Raw genomic sequence first — 18,714 nt, forward strand, 5'->3', positions numbered from 1 at the left:
TTCAGATGTGGAGGACATCTCTCCGCCACAGAGGGTCGTGAGTACCGAAATCCACCCCCCACACCCTCGACGGCATCGAAAAAGGCTTCGGTCACGCCTTCGCCTCCGAGCCTAGGCACGACCAAGAACACTGCTTCCCACACCGCACCTTCGGGACTGGTAAAGAAGCCTATTAAGCCTTCCGGCGGCTCGGGCTCGAGCCAGCCCACCGTCGGTGCCGAGAAACACTCCTCCGCACCGACGCCGAAAAAGAAAATGGCCTCCTCCTCGGCAGCTCCATACCGAAACACTCGGCGCCGAAAACCAGCACCAGCTCCTCGGTACCGACACCGTCCCCGGAACCGAGCAAAAAACACAAGGCCACCGACACCCATATCTCGAAGCCAAAAACCATCTCGGAACCGAGTAACAAACCAGAACTTTCCAAGCCGCATAGTTCAAAACAGCGGACTAGTGCAGACTATAAAACAAAAAAAAACAATGGCCCTGATGCCTTTGGCGCTGACGGACAAGCCACTCTCTGAAGAACTTTTTACGCCTGATCCATTGCAAAAAACACTGGTCAATAGCCCACGTCCGCGTCGGGCTCGCTAACCGCCTGGGAGTTGTGGTCCTCCCTGCCGTGTTCCTCACAGCGGCGATGAAGGATTGCAAGGAGGTTGGGGAGGACAAAAGAAAGAAGTCCGCCGTGCTCCCACTGTGGCAGCGCAGACCTCCAAAAAGCTGAAGTGGTTTGCCGTTCCCCTCACGGCTCCCTGATTAAAGAAGCGCGTCCCGCTTGACTGAAGAAGTCATTTTTAAGCAATATTTGGTATTTTAAAAGTTGACAAACTTTTTCTCATAGAATCACCTATGTTATCCTATGGGAGGAATTTCACTTCGCAGGTAAGTGGGGTTATTGTTACTTTTTCTAACTCAGTGTTGGATCCTAGATCCAGCACTGGGGCACCACCTGTAAACAGTTGAAAGAATGCGTTTTGGTTATACAGGCGATTTTTAATGAATATTTGTATGTTTGCAAAATCGACACTTAGAAACCCTTTCAGCAAAAATCAGGCAATGTTACCCTATGGAAGGAAATTCAAGTTGCAGGTAAAGTATGTTCTCGTTTTATTTTGAATCCAGTGCTGGACTCCTAGGTTCAGCACTGGGACATCTAAAACAGGTAAGTAATTACGTTTTCACAGTTAGTGCGATTTTTAGGTCTCGGCTAGCGAAGGCTGCGCTTGCGCAGTCTCGCTCGCGAGATTTAATGACTTTGAGAAGAGGGGCTTGCACCCGCCCCTCTTCTCTCCTGTTCTCCATTGGCTGGCCTCTTAAATGCTGGCCAGCCACTGGAGAAGAGGTCCAGTCACTCCGTTGAAGCCCCGTCCTTTTCGGATCGGGGGGCGTGTTTTTTGCGAGAAGTCTCAGGGAGGAGACAACAGCAAAACACGCCCCCAAATCCGAAAAGGACGTGGCGTTTCTCCGAGGCATTTTCTGCTGTGCCTCGGAGAAAGGCGGTGGTGTCCCGGCGTTGCTCCCTCACCTGATCTCCTTGTTTTTTTTACAAGGACGTTCTCTGTTTATTTACGTCTCGGCTACCGAAGGCTGCGCTTGTTTTCACTGTGACCTGGAGGGAGGATTGAATTGTGCTGAACTCGAAGGCGCACAACGGAGGGCTCCGAGGGGCTGGTGACATATGCACGGCTCGGAGACACAACGTGATTTTTCACAGCACGAGACACATTGTTGTTGGGCTGGGGGCTGTGATAAAATGTCGTCAGGGAGGGTTGCGTTTCACCGGCTGGGCAGCGGCAGCGCAGTCAGGCGGGGTGAAAGGTAACCTGAGCGCCGCAGGTCTCGGCTACCGAAGGCTGCGCTTGTTTTCGCTGTGACCTGGAGGGTGGATCGAATTGTGCTGAACTCGAAGGCGCACAACGGAGGTCTCCGAGGGGCAGGGTTTTTTTGCTCCTGTCCTGCTGCAGCAAATCTATTACTAAGCCCATTTCCTCCTAAAAAAATAATTTTATTCTGACTTTTTACGATCAAGCTAATTTTTCGCTGTGACTCGTACAGCGCTCGGTTTGCGGGACAACTCGGCTGCGAGGTGCTTGCTGGGGGGTGTGGGGCAGACGGACCCTTCATGATTCCAGTGCCCTGAAGCCTGCACAGCCGAGATACGAGAGCTTTGAAGTGAGCCCGGCTGCCTGGGTTGTAGGTGTGGAGTGTTAAGAATGACTCCGATGGGTTCTCTCTAATATTGTTTCCTACTGCACCCCCCCCCCCCCAAATCCAACGGAGTGAAGACCACAGAGCAGCGGCGGGGCTCATCACCGTCAGTGCTTGAACGAGTCACCAAGACTGAAGAGTCACGAGTTATAGAACTCTTTAGAGCTCTTTTTACCATATTTGTTTCAAATCAGCAACATTGTGAAACTTTGAAACCCGCTTCTTCGTCTTTTGTCTTTTTAGTCAGTTCAGTTTGAAGAACATGAGACCCCGAAAATGGAGGCAGTGAATGTTTGCAGGAGCTGTGGGGATTAACCCCACCCAACGCAACCCACAACTGTGCAGCCCTGAACCCCGCTCTACCGCGTCTGCTGCAGTGACTCAACTTTTCAATAACGCTGCCAAGAATTTCTTTTTTCCTCACAGAATCAAGACGACATTTACACACACTATCGAGAATGTTGTGTGTGGGGTAGTAAATTATGGAGCAGTGTCCAGGGACGACCCGAGCCTGCAGTGTAGAAGCTCTTGGTATCCAGGTTCGGAAGTCATTCTTAGAAACATCTCTGACCCCCACGTGCTCCCTGGATAGGAAGTCTTTTTAACTGCAAAGACAGAAATCCTAACACTACACTCCACTCCGTCATTAGATCAACTTGGAACCACGCCACTTGTGCACTGTTGTGTATGTTAGGATGGCCGAGCGGTCTAATGCGCTGCGTTCAGGTCGCAGCCTCCTCTGGAGGCGTGGGTTCGAATCCCACTTCTGACATCTACGTTTGTCTCAGATGCATGACATACTTCCGTAAGTTGGCGCTAAATTCTATTTTCCGTTGCTTCTACTGATAGCCAGCAGGTGGCTCTTGAAACAATAAATCCCAGAATCATCTTCAGACCGCCTACATAGCGGGACTGAGATCAAGCCTAGCTATCTATAGTGCAGCAGGTTCAGTGGCACCAGGGTGCACTCCGCAGCGGGCGGCGCACAGACAGTTTGGAATACCTTCCCTAGTGATGAGGGTGTGTAACTGTCGCTTGTCTGGCGTCCTCGTACTGCAGGTTGGGCTTGTTTGGGGGTTCTTTCGGCAGGAGGTGGGTCTAGTTGCTATGGGCATGCGCTGTTCCTCCCATCACACCCCTTGCGCTGTGTCTGGCTGCAGTGATTCCAGGATTTCTGCCGTCTGGAGCTCATCAGCGAGGGGAAAACGAACACAGGAGGATTTGACGTTGGCCAGGATTGTTTTTTGGGAAGTTTGGAGAAAGTTCCGGGTCCCGGAATCTTGCGCCTGGACGGACCACGGAAGGTAAAATGCGGCCGACTAGGATTTGGGGGTGAGTACCGGGATCCGCCGCTGGTGTCATTTAACCAAAAAGACTCGGATTACGGGATGTTTTAAGGGCTGAACCGGGGAGTCCCTCTACCCTTTAAACGTATTTTAGAAATCTCTGTTTAGTAAATGACAGCCCTTTACATTGTTCCTCCGCTGGCTAAGAGGGTTGGAAGAACTTCAAACAAACAAATCTGAGCATTTGGCGTTGTATGGTCTGTAAAGCTTGCGTGATCTGTCTTCACCAAAAATGCATCACGATCTGCAACAAAATAATCACGTAACCCCCTCCCCCCACACTCTGGGATTTTTGTATTCGAACTGTGCTTTTTTGTTAATTGCGTACCACCTTCATCATAGGGAGTCGCAAGGTTTTCTTTGGTTGTACTATTTGTGGCCATATTTTTGCAGTCGGTGTTGGTAGCTCTATTTTGAATGCTGTGTTAGTTATTGACTGTCTGTCGCCCATAATACCGAAACAGTGTTTCCATCACCCCCTAATGTCTGTGTGTGTGTGGCTGTGTGTGTATGTGGCTCTGTGTATTTGTGTGGCTCTGTGTGTGTGGCTTTGTGTGTGTGTGGCTCTGTGTGTGTGGCTCTGTGTGTGTGTGGGTGGCTCTGTGTGTGTGGGGGAGGCTCTATGTGTGTGTGTGTATGTGTGTGCCTCTGTGTGTGTGGCTTTTTTTGTAGGTGGCTCTATGCGTGGGTGGCTGTCTGTCTGTCTGTGGGTAACTCTGTGTGTGTGTGTGTGTAGGTTGCTCTGTGTGGGTGGCTCTATTTGTGTATGGGTTGCTCTATGTGAATAGCTCTGTGTAGGTGGCTCTGTGGGTGGCTTTGTGTGTTTGGCTCTGTGTGTGGGTGCAAATGCAATAGGTCTCGCATTTGAGAGATTAAGCTATTGACATTGTAAATAACAATGCCGTTTCTTTAACCCCTTCAGTGCCCATGACGAGCTGGACTCGTCATGGGCCGCGGTGGCGCTGTGCCCATGACGAGTCCAGCTCGTCATAGACCCCGCCCGCTAATGCAACGGCCGGCACTGGGCGGGGAAAGGGGCGGGCACTGAAGGGGTTAAATGTTTTAAAAACAAAAACATAAATAAAAATAATGTCATGAGCAATGCCAATAGCTCTAACTTTAACAATGCCGAGACCATTGCATTGTAAATGCTTGTTAAAGAATATTTGTAGTTTGCAAAAATCGACAGAAAAAGTTTCACAGAAAAACAGTCAATGGTTTCTTATGGAAGAAAATTGGGTTAGAGGCAAGTATGGTTGTAATTTCTTTTCAGGGTCAGTGCTGGGCACCAAGATCCAGCACTGGGATCTCTCCTAATAGCAAGTGAGTAATTTCGTTTTCGTTACTCGGTTGATTTTAGGTGAATATTTTAAAGTTTAAAAACTCCACAGAATTTCCAAGTGAAACCCATCAATGTTACCCTATGGAAGCAAAGAGAGTTATTGTTTTTTGGGTAAGTACTCGACTGGGAGAGTTAAGGTTCTGGGCATAGACTCAGGGGTCTCCCAGGGTTAGGTCAGTACAGTTGTTACACCCTTAGCGGCATGGGCAGCCGGGTGCAGAGTGAGTTAGTCCCAATGTTATCCAATGGGAGGCAGGGGGCCATTGGTTGGGGGCTGCTGGCTAGCAGGACACGCAGCTGTGGGAGCTGGGCTCCTGGTCACTTGCTCAGGGCAAATGGGGAAGTAGAGTAGAGATTGCACTGCCAGGGGCACTCGGGCGGCTGGGTGCAGGGTGCTTTTGAGCCGTCGGGCCATCAATGGATTGCAATGGAGAAGCTCAAAAACGAACAAAGGCTGCAAGCTCGGGGACGAAGATTCTTCAGGTGTGACCACCACTTCGAGAGTTAAGTTGGGTAGTTGGAGGATAGGTAGGCACCCAGGAGTTGGGCACAGGGGGCCGCAGGGCGCCGGATGCAGGGGTGCCTTTTGGTGTCTGGAAATCTTGCCCTCGGCTGGTCGCGATTGGAGGGGTCCCTGGTTCTGAGGCTGCAGGCGTCGTCCGGAGCGTCGAGGTGGGTCCTTGGGTGCTGGATTCGGGGTCACAGTCGCCGGGGTACGTTCTCAGAGTCTTTGTCCACTCCAACACAGGCCAGGCTTTGTGGGTGCAAAGTGTGCCGGGTACGCGGTTCCAGGCTGATGCCAGGGGTCAGTTACTTGCTTTGAGCAGTACCACTGCTCGTGGGAGTCCCAGTTGCTTAGAGTCACAAGGTAGCCAGGTCCTCCGGGGGTTTGTGAGGTTGCTGGCCACTGGAGATGCCGGAGTTTAGCAGGAGCAGGTTCGAGGGTCGACAGGCCAGTAGGACTGGGGCCAAAGCAGTTGGTGTCTTCCTCTTGTGAGCAGCTGCACGGCAGGCCTTCTTGTCTCTTGATCTTCTTTGCGGTTTCAGAATCTGGACCTAAGGAAGGAAGGTTCAGGGTGGCCCAAAATACTAAATTTAGGGGTGTTACAGGTAAGTAAAGGGCAGGGACCAGAGTGTGGGTCGTACCATCCCATTAGACTGCCCCGAACACATTCTGCACCAATTTAAAAGATCACCCAAAGACAAGGTAACGTCCCGATTCCTGGACCTGGGGCTCGTAGTAGCAAAACGCCTCATTATGAGGAGATGGAAGGCACATGACCCACCACACGCGCGAGCATGGACCTCCTCATTTCAGGCATGGGCTAGGGCAGAGGGGACCGCCATCCGAAGGGAGGAAACTCTGGGGCTGCGGAAGGAACCTATGGCGGACCGCTGGGAGCAGTTGCTTATCGAGCTCCGGCGCCTGGAAGGGGAGGGTTACACGGGCCACATGGGGGTGGTTGGAAATGCCTGCGCGAGTGACGGTGTAACAAGGGCTGCCTCGCTGACGGGATAGCATAGCCCCTACTACCTCTGGCCTACAGTCGGGGTGTCTGCGGACACGTGGGGGTGGTTGCAATCGTGGGGCATGGCGGTGATCCCGGGGGTGAAGGGGGGGGCGAGTCAGAGGTAGAAAGGGGGGGGGGAACAATATATGTATACAACTGTTCACGCTGCCACTGTTATGAGTTCTTCTTTTGAATTGTAGGTAACTCATCTGTTTCTAAGCCTAAATTGAGTGGGCGGCATAAGCTTCCATGCACGGCTAAGTGGCTGATATACTGTTGCTACTGTTAATCCTTAAGAGACTGCACCAGAACTGATAATGAAAATGCGGCCCGCTCCTGAGCGGGTGGTGGTTGACACATAATTCGAATGCATGTTATATTAAATTGGCTATAGACCAAGTACGGATTAACACTTTGCATATGCTCACGAACTCCTGTGTGTAATGTATGCTGCCAAAACGTGTATTCTTTAAAAAATAATAAAAACAAATTTGCAAAAAAAAAGTAAAGGGCAGGGACCACAGGGTCCCTGCCCTGGGGTGAATACACCCTCTATCCTGCCACTCTCTTGTGGGAGGGGGGCAGTGGCCTAGTCCTGATTGGTCAAGTTGCCCATCTTCAAGATCGCGAGAGCCCGGAGATGTGCTTCACCTCACCTCACCTCCCCCACCTGAGGGGTGGGGTTGGCAGAGGCTGGCACACCCCTTGTCCTTCCTTGGGGTTTCCGGACAGTCTCCCCGCCAGAGTGGGGGTTTAGAACCGGTAGAGGCCAGTTGCTGAGTACAGCAAGTGGCCTGGAGAAGCTCACCAAGGCGTCATGCCTTTGAAGCTTCCCCTGCCCATCCTGGGGGAGGAGACCTAGCACCTCGCCCAGGATGTGCATTGTTGCAGGCCCAGGAGAGCGGATGGCTCTCTACCCAGGGGTCCAGCAACATGTCTGCTGTGTGGCAGCCTAGGCAGCCCCTCAGACAAGACGTGGAATGTAGGTTAGGTTCAGGGGGCATCTCTAAGATGCCCTCTGTCGTGCATTGTACATTAAATCCTGCACTGGCATCAGTGTGGGTTTAATGTGCTGAGAAGTTTGATACCAAACTTCTCAGTCTTCAGTGGAGCCACCATGTTGACGATCTCCCAGCACCATATACTCTTAATGGCAGCACTGCACTTACAGTGCCCAGGAATGGACCTGGGTACTGTAGAGGCACAGGGCTCATGCACCTGTACCCACACCACGGGCATAGGGCACCCAGCTAGAGGGGTGACTGATGTATGCCAGGGCAGAGTGTGTTGTGGGCATGGCACACAGGGATGTGTGCCATGTCGAATCTGTTTTGTTCTGTACCCAGACACTCAGCCTGCAAGGGCAGTGTGTGTGTGTGTGTGTGTGTGTGTCAGGGTACAGGACCTCTAAGGGTGGCACGATAAGTGCTGCAGCCCTTAAGGGCCTTCCCTGGTCACAAGGCTCTTGGTACCTAGTGTACCATTTACCAGGGGCTGACATGTGGCCAGGGTTTGCCAATTCGGGTTTAGGTTTCAGCACAGTTTTTAGGGAAGGAACATAGGCCCTGGGCACCTGATTGGCAGGAGCCCAGGGCACACTCAGTCAAAGTACATTCAGCAATTCATCAAAAAGTGGGGGCATACCATGCAAGAAAGATGGCACTTTCTCACAATACCGCAATGTCATTCCGGTGGCCACGACGCCAATGATGAACACGGAGTCAACAGACGCCACCTATCGATGCGCAGAGGTACTGCTGAGGAAAAAATTCTCCGGATCCAGTCTGGCGCCTGGGTGTAATTCCAAGGTCAGGAATCCATAACTAATCTACGTCTCTTACAGATATATTTTTACCGAAAGTAAGTAACTTGTTCATTAAGGGCTCAGCCCTGAACCAAAAAGGCAGACATGAAACCAGAAGAAGGACTGAACAGCCGTGCCAAAGCTAACAAGAGGAGGACACCTACTGACTTGGCCCCAGCCCTACCAGTCTGTCCCCACCTCGAACTTGCTCCAGTAAAATCCCAGTGTGTCCTACTGTCAGCAACCGCGAGAAACCCAGAGGATCTGCCTGCTTTCAATCCCAAAGACTTTGTCTCCTGTGAATACCGGATTTGTTCACCCACACTCCAGCTGTGCAAGGATTCGCGAGTCTGCACCACTCTGCACCTGACTCCCACGGTCCGAGTTTGAGTGGCCCAACACCAAGAGGAGGTCACCCTGGCGATCCTTACCCGAGATCCGGGGACCGCTGACCTGCCTCCAGCCGACACCTGCCGCCTCAAAATGGAAGGTCTCCCCAACCGCGACTGGGAACGGGTAAGAAGATCTGACCCTAAAAGGCACCCCTGCATCTGATTGCCCACGGCCTTGGGTGGCCCAACCGACGGTGCCTAACCAACCCCCCAACATCCTAACTTACCTCCCCAATTGGTGGTCGCACCCAGAAGACCTTTGTCCCCGAGCCTGCAGTGTGTTTGCAAACCGGAGGCTCCCCATTGAAAGCTACAGGGCGCTTCACTGCCAAAACAGCACTCGGCACCCGGCCTCCCCAGTGCCGCTGAGGGTGCGCCTTTTCTGCTGGCTTGAACCTCCATTTGCCCTAAGCATAAGTCCAGGAGCTTTGCTCCCACAACCCAATGGCCTGCTCTTCAGCAGCCACCAACCGGAGGCCCCCTATCACCCTTTGGATAGCATTGGGCCTCAGCACTCTTCACCCGGCTGCCCTAGTGCCGCTGAGGGTGTAACAAGAGTGCATCCTTGACCCTGTGGGACCCCTGAGTCTTACCCCAGAATAACAACTCCCACAACAAAGTACTTATCTGTTAACCAATAACACTGTTACCCTCCATAGGATAACATTGACTTTTTTCTATGAAAAGTTTCTAAGTGTGGAGCTGGAAAATCTAAGAAATCCTTTTAAAATTGTACTAAATAACAAAAACACTTTTACTCACCTGTTTACCGGAAATGTCCCAGTGCAATATAGAGGTATACTGCACTGTGTAAGAAAACTAATCTGCAGTAATTTACTGGTCACTTTACTAAAAAGCATATACAATCGATGTAATGTATTTCCAAAGCATTGCATTCTCAATAACAATACTGTAATCAAAACAAAGTGCATATAGAATTGCAATCCAAACTGTGTTACAAGTGCATTACTACTGTAAAGTATTCATTGCTTACCTGTGCCAGGCTTGCTTGGTTCTAGAAAATAAAATAACTAAAAGAATATTTTTATACCAAACAATTGGTCTGAAGTTCAGTCTTTGAGTGTGTGAAATCATTTGCTGATTGAGTGTTTAAATCAAATGCTTAACACTGACCTCTGATAAAGCCGTACTGCTCGGCCACACTAGCACAAGTAGAGAGTGAGGCGCTATCTACTTTGCCTCTGCCGACCTGTTTTTGTTCCACTGTACTCTGTGCACACTATACCTCACATTGGTATAGTATTTACAGAGCCAGCTTCCTACACCTGATGATACCAAATTAAGATCAAGCAATGTCCTCAGTAATTGGTCTACTGACTATTGCTTCTTGCTCCTCTGATAATATGTCTGTATGGATGTCTATTTGCAGTGGCAAAATAACAATTGCATTGCTCATATTGAGTGCTTTTTTGCAGTTGTTGCCCTAAACTGCTTGTTGTACACATTAGATTGTTCTGTGTCATTTTTAACATTGCTGAAATTGATTCTTTTGAAGGAGGCTATGAGGAAAATCAAAGTTAGTAGCTTACAATCAAACACAGGAGAAAGATTTTCCTTTGCTATATATTTCAGAAATGGCTTATTTATCATACTGTACCATCACCGAACTTTCTTTGTTTTAAAATGTCATATCTATCCAAATTACATGCCATTTTCATTTTGTTTTCATTGCACTCTCTTTGGTATTGTTATTGTGATGTTGATAATTTCATCTGTAAATATAATAGCATTTTTAATGTTCTGCTTTTTTTTTGGGTGAAATTTAATCCTTTAATTTTGATGTGACTTTTGCCGTTTCAAGTCTTCCTCTGATTTTATTAACATAAAATAGCTCATTTAGTTTGTGTACAATGTTTTGTATGCAGGTGTCCAGTTCATGTGGGACTGTTGTTGCGAATCTCTAAAGAAAACAAAAAAAGAGGCTGGCTCTGGATGCATTCTTGCACATTGTATGGGTCTTGGAAAGACTTTGCAAGTAAGTGTTGTGTCATTGAATGTTATCTGCACAGAATCAAAAGGTTTTTATCTTGTCTACATTGTTACAAATGGATTCTAAATACATTAATTTTAGCTTTCCTTTTCGATTCCTTCATAGTTACTCCTCCTTATCTCTTCAAACACTTAATTTTTCTTGTAATTCATAAGTCCTTCTGTATTTCTAGAACTATGTGCAATAAATTATGGCTGTGTTTATAGCTCTTCTGGGTTTCATATTTTCTCTTCAACTCAAGCATGAATGTGGTTTCTCTTTTTTGATCCATGTTTGCGTGCACAAACTCTTTGCCTGGGAAAGAATACCTCTGTTCGAGGCATATGAGCTGCAGATCACACACTGTGCATAGATCGCCATCTGGTGTTGGGCCCGGATGTTTGCACTTTGTTATTGTCTTGGAAGAAGTCTTTGGAAGTCATGAGATAGGTGACTCCTCCTTTGGACAATACTGCGCATGGGCATCGACTCCATCGTCAGATTGTTTTTTTCCACCATCGGGCTCGGATGTGTTCATCGCGCTCCAGTTTGGTGTCGTTACCGATACTTTTCGACTCAAAATCCTTCACCCATTGTGCGGTATTGTCTCGATCGCGTTCCCATTCGATGCACATCTCTTCAAACTTGAAATCTTCAATTCCGATCATCGACGCAGGCCTTCAGGCCTACCGGCGCCATTAGGCCTTTGGGTTATGGAAAGAACTCCTTTTAAAAAGTGTCCTAAATGTGGATCCAAGTTTCTACATGCCGATCTCCATGAGGTGTGTAACCTCTGCCTTTCGCCGGAGCACGAGGCCAAAGACTGTCCAGCTTGTGCCTCTTTCCTCTCCAAGAAGACAATTCGGGATCGTCGAGCTCGAATAACCATGGCTTGATCATCAACATCGATTCCGGATGACATCTTCCACGAAGGCATCAACGTACCGGAGCTGGAGCGGATCAGCCCCTCCGATGCCGATGACTCAGACGTCGAAGACATCACTCCGGGGCAGCGGGTCGTAAGTACTGACGTCGACCCCCTACCCGCCACCCATTCCCAAAAAGGCTTCGGTCACACCTTCACCTTCGGGCCTAGGTGCACACCGGGACAAACCTTCTCACGCCCCGCCCTCGGGCTCGGCAAAGAAGTCGACACAGAAGCCTTCAGGCCACTCGGGATCGAGCCAGCCTGCCATCGGTGCCGAAACTCCATGCCCAGCACCAAAGAATAAACCACTGCCTTCCTCCGCTCCAACGCCTGCTTCCGCATCGGTGCCTTTGGCACTGAAATACACCAGTGTGGATGTTCCGGCTCTGAAAAAATCGTCGGAACCAAGCAAACACCCGGTTCTGAAGACCTCGGGCGCTGAGCCTTCGGAGTCAAAAAAATCCCTCGGAACCGAGCAAACGACCGGTTCCGAAAAACCCGGGCGCCCAACATACGGAACCGAAAAAGACATCGGAACCGAACAAACAACCGGTACCGAAGACCCTACTGGAACCCAGGAAAACTCCAGATTCCAGGCTCAAGGAGCACAAAACGACTCACAAACCTCCACAGAAACAATCGGACCAGAAAAAATCGTCGCTGAAACAGCACACTCCAGAGGAGGAGCTTTTTCAACCAGATCCAACACAAAAAACTCTTAAAGACCCCAAGACAGGTCAACTTGTACTAAGTCCTTCCAAAAAAATTAAAATGGACAAACCTGTACCAGCTCCACTCCCTTTAAAGAAAAGAGACATTGCACCCTCTCCTTTAAGGGTTCCTTCCCCACCTCCTCCTCCACACCACTCTCCTATGCCATACTCACCATCTCCTCCACCTCAGGATGATGAAGACACCTCTGAAGACGAAGGGGATGATCAACCTTTAGGGGAACCTAGTCCTCCTGGTACCCCAAAAGACCCATGAGAGGATTATGACACACCAGATGTCCCAGACACACCACAGGATGACATCTACCCCTCTAGACCATCCCCTCCGGAGGACACTATAGGATTTACTCAGCTCATACACAGAGCAGCAGAATACCACGGGGTGAACTTATACACAGACCCTGTAGAGGAGGATTTATTCATGGACACTTTTGCACCATCCCAAAGGTCCACTTCAATTCTCCCAATGTTAAAAGGGGTAATCAAACGCGCTCCTGAAGTGTTTAAGGATCCTGTAAGGGCCAGAGTCATTAACCCCAGGGTAGAAAAGAAATACAAGTCTGCCCCAGCTGACCCGGTTTATATTAAAGGACAGGTACCCTTGGAATCCTTAGTTGTCTCCAACACCAGGAAAAGGGCTAACTCTCAAACCACAGAAGATACTCCACCTCCTGATAAGGAGTCAAAACTGCTGGACGCATCTGGTCAAAGAACGGCGTCCCAAGCAGCCAACATATGGTGGATTGCCAACATAGGCTTTGCTCGCTAGATATGATAGGGCACACTACGACGAGCTAGAGACCCTACTACAACACCTTCCAGACAAATATAAAACACGAGCCAATGATCTCATCCAGGACGGCAAGCTCATAACAAATACTTCCATTTGTTGAGCTCTGGACGCTTCAGACACAGCATCCCGGGCTATTAACACCAGTGTCCTTTTACGCAGACATGCCTGGCTACGCATTTTGGGCTTCAAACCCGAGGTTCAAACTACCATATTAAAACAACCGTTTGACCAGGAACGCTTATTTGGGCCCACTGTAAATTCATCTCGAGAGAAGATGAAGGATACTGACACTGCCAAATCAATGGGAGCTTTGCAAACGCAAGATCCCAGAAGTTCCTTTCGTCGCTCCTCTTATAGGTGCGCCTCTAGAGGTTTTACCACTGATAACCCCTCCACTTCCTACAAGAGTCCCACCCAGACCTCATCTAACAGAGGCTATTACAGAGGAGGCTATAGGGGCAATAACAACAAGGGTAGAGGCAAAACTACCAATACTCACACCGCCTCCATCCCTAAACAATGACTTCCCTCCATCTCCCCCCCCCCCCCACCCCCCCGGATCACTCTACTCTGGTCGGGGGAAGATTGCTACAGTTCCTACCTGTCTAGAACAACATTACCACGGACAGGTGGGTGAGACAAATCATCCAATCAGGTTATTGTCTGGAGCTCACTTAGACTCCCCCAAACATACCACCCAAACAGCATCCAATGTCAGTAGAGCACTTGACACTTCTAAAACAAGAGGTCCTTTCCCTCCTGGATAAACATGCGATAGAACCAGTTCCCCTTCATCACCAAAATACAGGGGTTTACTCACTGTACTTTCTCATTCCAAAGAAGGACGGAACCCTGAGACCCATCTTGGACCTCAGACCATTAAACCTCTACATAAAGTCAGACCATTTTCATATGATCACTCTTCAACAGGTCCTCCCTCTACTCAAACGGGGAGACTTCCTTGCCACCTTAGATCTCAAGGACGCCTACTTCCACATTCCCATTCATGCTGCTCACAGGAAATATCCTCGGTTTGTGGTGGACGGTCGGCATTGCCAGTTCAAGGTTCTCCCATTCGGAGTCACCACAGCACTCAGTCTTCACAACATGTCTGGCAGTGGTTGCAGCCCACTTAAGAAGACACCAAATTCACGTCTTCCCATATCTGGACGACTGGCTCATAAAAGCCAAGTCACATACCCAGTGTGTAAGTCACACACATGCCACAATCCAGCTACTTCACGACTTGGGGTTTACCATAAACCTCACAAAGTCTCATCTCCAGCCGTCCCACATCCAACAATATCTGGGTTCTACAATAAACACCTCAAAAAGCCTGCAATATCCCAGTCCAGCCAGGATAGCAAGCATACAAGCCCTTATAACAAGGTTCCAACCGCAACACTCACTTCCAGCTCGAGTGTTCATGCAACTCATAGGGATGATGGCCTCTTGCATATTCATAGTACCTCATGCAAGACTCCAGATGCGCCCCTTACAAGAATGCTTAGCACGTCAGTGGAACCAAGCTCAACTAACGGATCTGGTTTTGGTGGACGGCTGCACGCATCGCTCTCTGCAGTGGTGGAACACCCAAAACCTTTCCAAAGGGCGCCGTTCCTGTAGCCGGTTCCACAGATTGTGCTAACAGCAGATTCATCGCTCACCGGCTGGGGAGCTCATCTAATTCATCACACCATACAGGGCACATGGACACCTCAGCAAAGGCTACTCCACATCAACCATTTGGAGTTACTGGCAATCTTTCTGGCGTTAAAACCATTCCAGAAACAGATATCAGGCATAGCTGTCTTAGTCCGCATGGACAATATGACAGCAATGTACTAGATACAAAAACGGGAGGATGCACTGTCTGCAACTCTCTGAATTAGCACAGAACATATGGAGGTGGGCTATTCCTCAAAATATGTTCCTATTAGCCCAACATCTCCCAGGAATTCAAAATCACATGGCAGATGTGTTAAGTCGGCAGACACAACAGATTCACGAGTGGGAACTTCATCCACAAGTTCAGGTCGGTGAATCGGAGAGAGAGCAGGAATCACGTATCAAGGTGTTTGATCGATATTTTGCTGTCTACTTTTGTAAATTAAGACTTTCCGCCTTACACAACCATTTGAAGCTATCGTACAGATTTTTATTAAGATATGATAGCCATCATTATATTGGACCTCCTCATCTTTAATATTGAATCACTGGCTCTCTAGACACATTTATACCTTCTGCGACCGACGAAGATTAATTCTGATATTTTGGATGTCCTGATGTGGGATTTGCTGTCTATTTCTTATTTACCAATCATCAAATAAAAAGCCTATACTTGCTTGCTGTCATTTTGAGCCCTGAAGAAGTTCTGTTAAAATTTGTCTTTAAAGGAACGAAACGCGTTGGCTGTTGTTGTGTTTTTATCAGCTATGAAATAAAAGTCAAACAAAGAAACAGAAAAACACTTTGGACTCTCTATTTTATGTTCAGTGCACCTCCATTTGTTGTGAAGTTCTTCAGCCGTTTTTCCAAATGTGGGGGAAGCCAGAGATAGATCTCTTTGCCACACATCACAACACAAAATGCCCAAGCTTCATCTACAGATATCCACACCCATTGTCCAAAGGCAATGTGATATGGATGAATTGCTAAGGCAGATTTGCGTACGCTTTTCCACCTCTCCCACTCATTCCATTAGTGGTGCGCAAGCTGCAACAACAGTCACTAACACTGATCCTGGTTGCTCCAGCATGGGCCAGACAACCGTGGTCCCGCACCAATAACTACACCTCTTCCCCACAGCTTTTAACACAGAACCATGGAGAGATCAGACACCCAGATCCAGCACAGCTCAACCTAGCGAACTGGCTCCTGAAGTCCTAGAGTTTGGTTATCTCAATCTTCCACCTGATTGTATGAACTTTATCAAAGAAGCTAGGCACCCCACCACTAGAGCCTGCTATACAGCCAAGTGGAAAAGATTTGTTATGTTCGAGGCATATGAGCTGCAGATCTACACACTTTTGCATAGATCGCCATCTGGTGTTGGGCCCGGATGTTTGCAGTTTGTTTTTCCTCTTGGAAAGTCTTTGGAAGTCACGAGGTCGGTGACTCCTCCCTTGAATCGTATTGCGCATGGGCTTCGGCTCCATCCTCAGATTGTTTTTTTCCGCCATCGGGCTCGGATGTAATACTTCGCGCTCCAGTTCCGAACATTTCCAGTTCGTTGATCGAAGCGGAATCCTCGCTCATCGCGGTATTGTTCAGATCCAGATCTCCTCAATCACCTTCTCTTCGACACATCTTCGATTCCAGTCGTCGACGGCGGCCTTCAGGCCTACCCACGCTCCGGTCCCGGCTGATGGAAAGAACTCCTTTCAAGAAGTGCCCTCGATGTGGGTTCAAATTCCCCCACACCGATCTTCATGAGGTGTGCAACCTCTGCCTCTCCCCTGAACACGAGGCTCGAGACTGTCCGGCCGGCAAGTCTTTCAGATCGAAAAAGACTATTCGAGATCGAAGAGCCAGACGAAACATGGCGTACTCCGAAGCCGACGACTCAGATGTGAAGGACATCACACTGCCGCAGAGGGTCATGAGTACTATACCCCCTCCTGCACCCGCGCCCATAGCCAAAAAGGCTTCGGTCACGCCTTCGCCTCCGGGCCTAGGCAAGACCAGAGACACTGCTTCAAACACCCCACCTTCGGGCCCGGTGAAGAAGCCAAATAAGCCTTCCGGCGGCTCGGGCTCGAGCCAGCCCTCCAGCGGTGCCGAGAAACACACTTCGGCACTGAAAAAGAGACCGGCCTCTACCTCGACACCGAGCTCCGCACCAAAGTCCTCGGTGTCGAAACCCAGCCTTTCCGTACCGACGCCATCTTCGGTACCGACCAAACCCCATAAGGCCCTCGGCACCGACACTTCTACGCCGAAGCCCACCTCGGCGCCAACCAAGAAATCGGAGGTTCCCAAGCCCAGTGCTAAGCACGGCACGGACAAGCCTAAAAAGACACCGGCCCCAAAACCTTCGGCGCCGACGGAACAAACATTGTCACAGGAACTGTTTACACCGGATCCCTTGCAAAAGACTCTTACCAAGGATCCAAAGACTGGACATTTGGCACTCTCTTCTAAAAAGAGACATTTGGACAAACCGGCCCCGCCTCCACCTCCAAAGAGGAAGGACTCTGCTACCTCCCCTTTCAGAATGCCTTCCCCACCTCCTCCACCTCCTCCACCCTCTCCACCTCCACCTTCTCCACCCCCACCTCATCGCTCCCTGACTCCGTCTCCAGACGATGATGATCAGGGGGACCCATATTACGATCCAGGGGATGTGCCCCAAGACCCCACCCCTACAGGATCCCCAGACCCATGGGACAACTACAATAATCCAGATATTCCAGACGTCCCACAAGATGACCTTTACCCTTCCAGGCCATCTCCACCGGAAGACTAATTAGGTTTCCACCACCTATTTCAGAGGGCGGCACATTATCACGGGGTAGAGCTACACACTGACCCAGTAGAGGAGGACTTCCTCCTCGACACCTTTGATACCGCACATAGGTCTACCTCCATACTACCTATGCTCAAGGGGGTGATAAAACATGCGCCAGAGGTTGTTAAGGACCCAGTCAGGGCTAGGGTCATTAACCCACGCATAGAGAAAAAGTACAAAGCTGCCCCCACAGATCCTGCCTATATCAAAGGGCCAGCGCCACTAGATTCCCTAGTGGTTTCCACTGCACGGAAGAGGTCAAACTCCCAGGCGTCAGGCGAAGCACCACCACCTGACAAAGAGTCAAAGCTACTGGACGCGTCAGGAAAGCGCACTGCGTCACAGCCAGCCAATATATGGCGTATCGCCAACACTCAAGCGCTATTGGCCAGATACGATAGAGCGCATTATGATGAATTAGAATTCATAATGCACCACCTTCCAGAAAGATACAAAAATAGGGCCAATGAATTAATTCAAGAGGGTAAGACTAGAAGTAACACCTCCATACGCTGTGCCTTAGACGCAGCAGACACAGCCTCCAGGGCCATTAACACTAGCGTCCTCCTCCGTCGCCATGCTTGGCTGAGGGTATCTGGTTTCAAACCTTAGGTACAGGCCTCCATCCTAAATCATCCCTCTGACCAAGAACACCTATTTGGCCCAAAGGTAGATGAGGCCCTCGAGAAAATGAAAAAGGACACGGATACGGCGAAATCTATGGGAGCCCTGCAGTCACACCCTCCTAGGTGCTCCTTTTGCCGCTCTTCCTTTCAGGGTACGGTTAGAGGCTACTCCTCAGATAGCGCGTCCACTTCCTACAAATCCCCTGCTCAGTCCACCTTCACAAGGGGTTATGAAAGAGGCGGCTATAGAGGCAATAACAATTAAGGCAGAGACAAAACAAATACCGCCTGCTCTGCCACACCGCCTACCCAATGATTCCCCCCCGCTCCCTCAAGACCATCCCACTCCGGTCGGGGGCAGGCTACAAAATTTCCTTCATGTCTTGGAGACCATCACCTCAGACAAATGGGTGACCCAAATTATTCGCTCAGGGTACTGCCTAGAATTGACATCTACCCCCCCAAACATTCCACTTAGGCAACGCCCAATGTCACAAGAACATTCCACATTACTAAAACAGGAGGTAATC

General features: G+C 49.5%; 1 protein-coding gene across 2 annotated transcripts in view; it reads left to right on the forward strand.

Moving 5' to 3' along the window:
* The window catches only part of ATRX (ATRX chromatin remodeler), a 1,501,634-nt gene that overhangs the window by 743,452 nt on the left and 739,468 nt on the right, over positions 1–18,714 (forward strand). For both annotated transcript variants that reach the window (XM_085608236.1, XM_085608237.1), the window contains exon 17: positions 10,493–10,602. In XM_085608236.1, the coding sequence (XP_085464362.1) occupies positions 10,493–10,602 (110 nt within the window). The remainder of the gene's footprint in view (positions 1–10,492; positions 10,603–18,714) is intronic.

This window comes from Triturus cristatus, chromosome 5_2 (genome assembly GCF_964204655.1).
Source record: "Triturus cristatus chromosome 5_2, aTriCri1.1, whole genome shotgun sequence".
NCBI classification, from domain to species: Eukaryota; Metazoa; Chordata; class Amphibia; order Caudata; family Salamandridae; genus Triturus; species Triturus cristatus.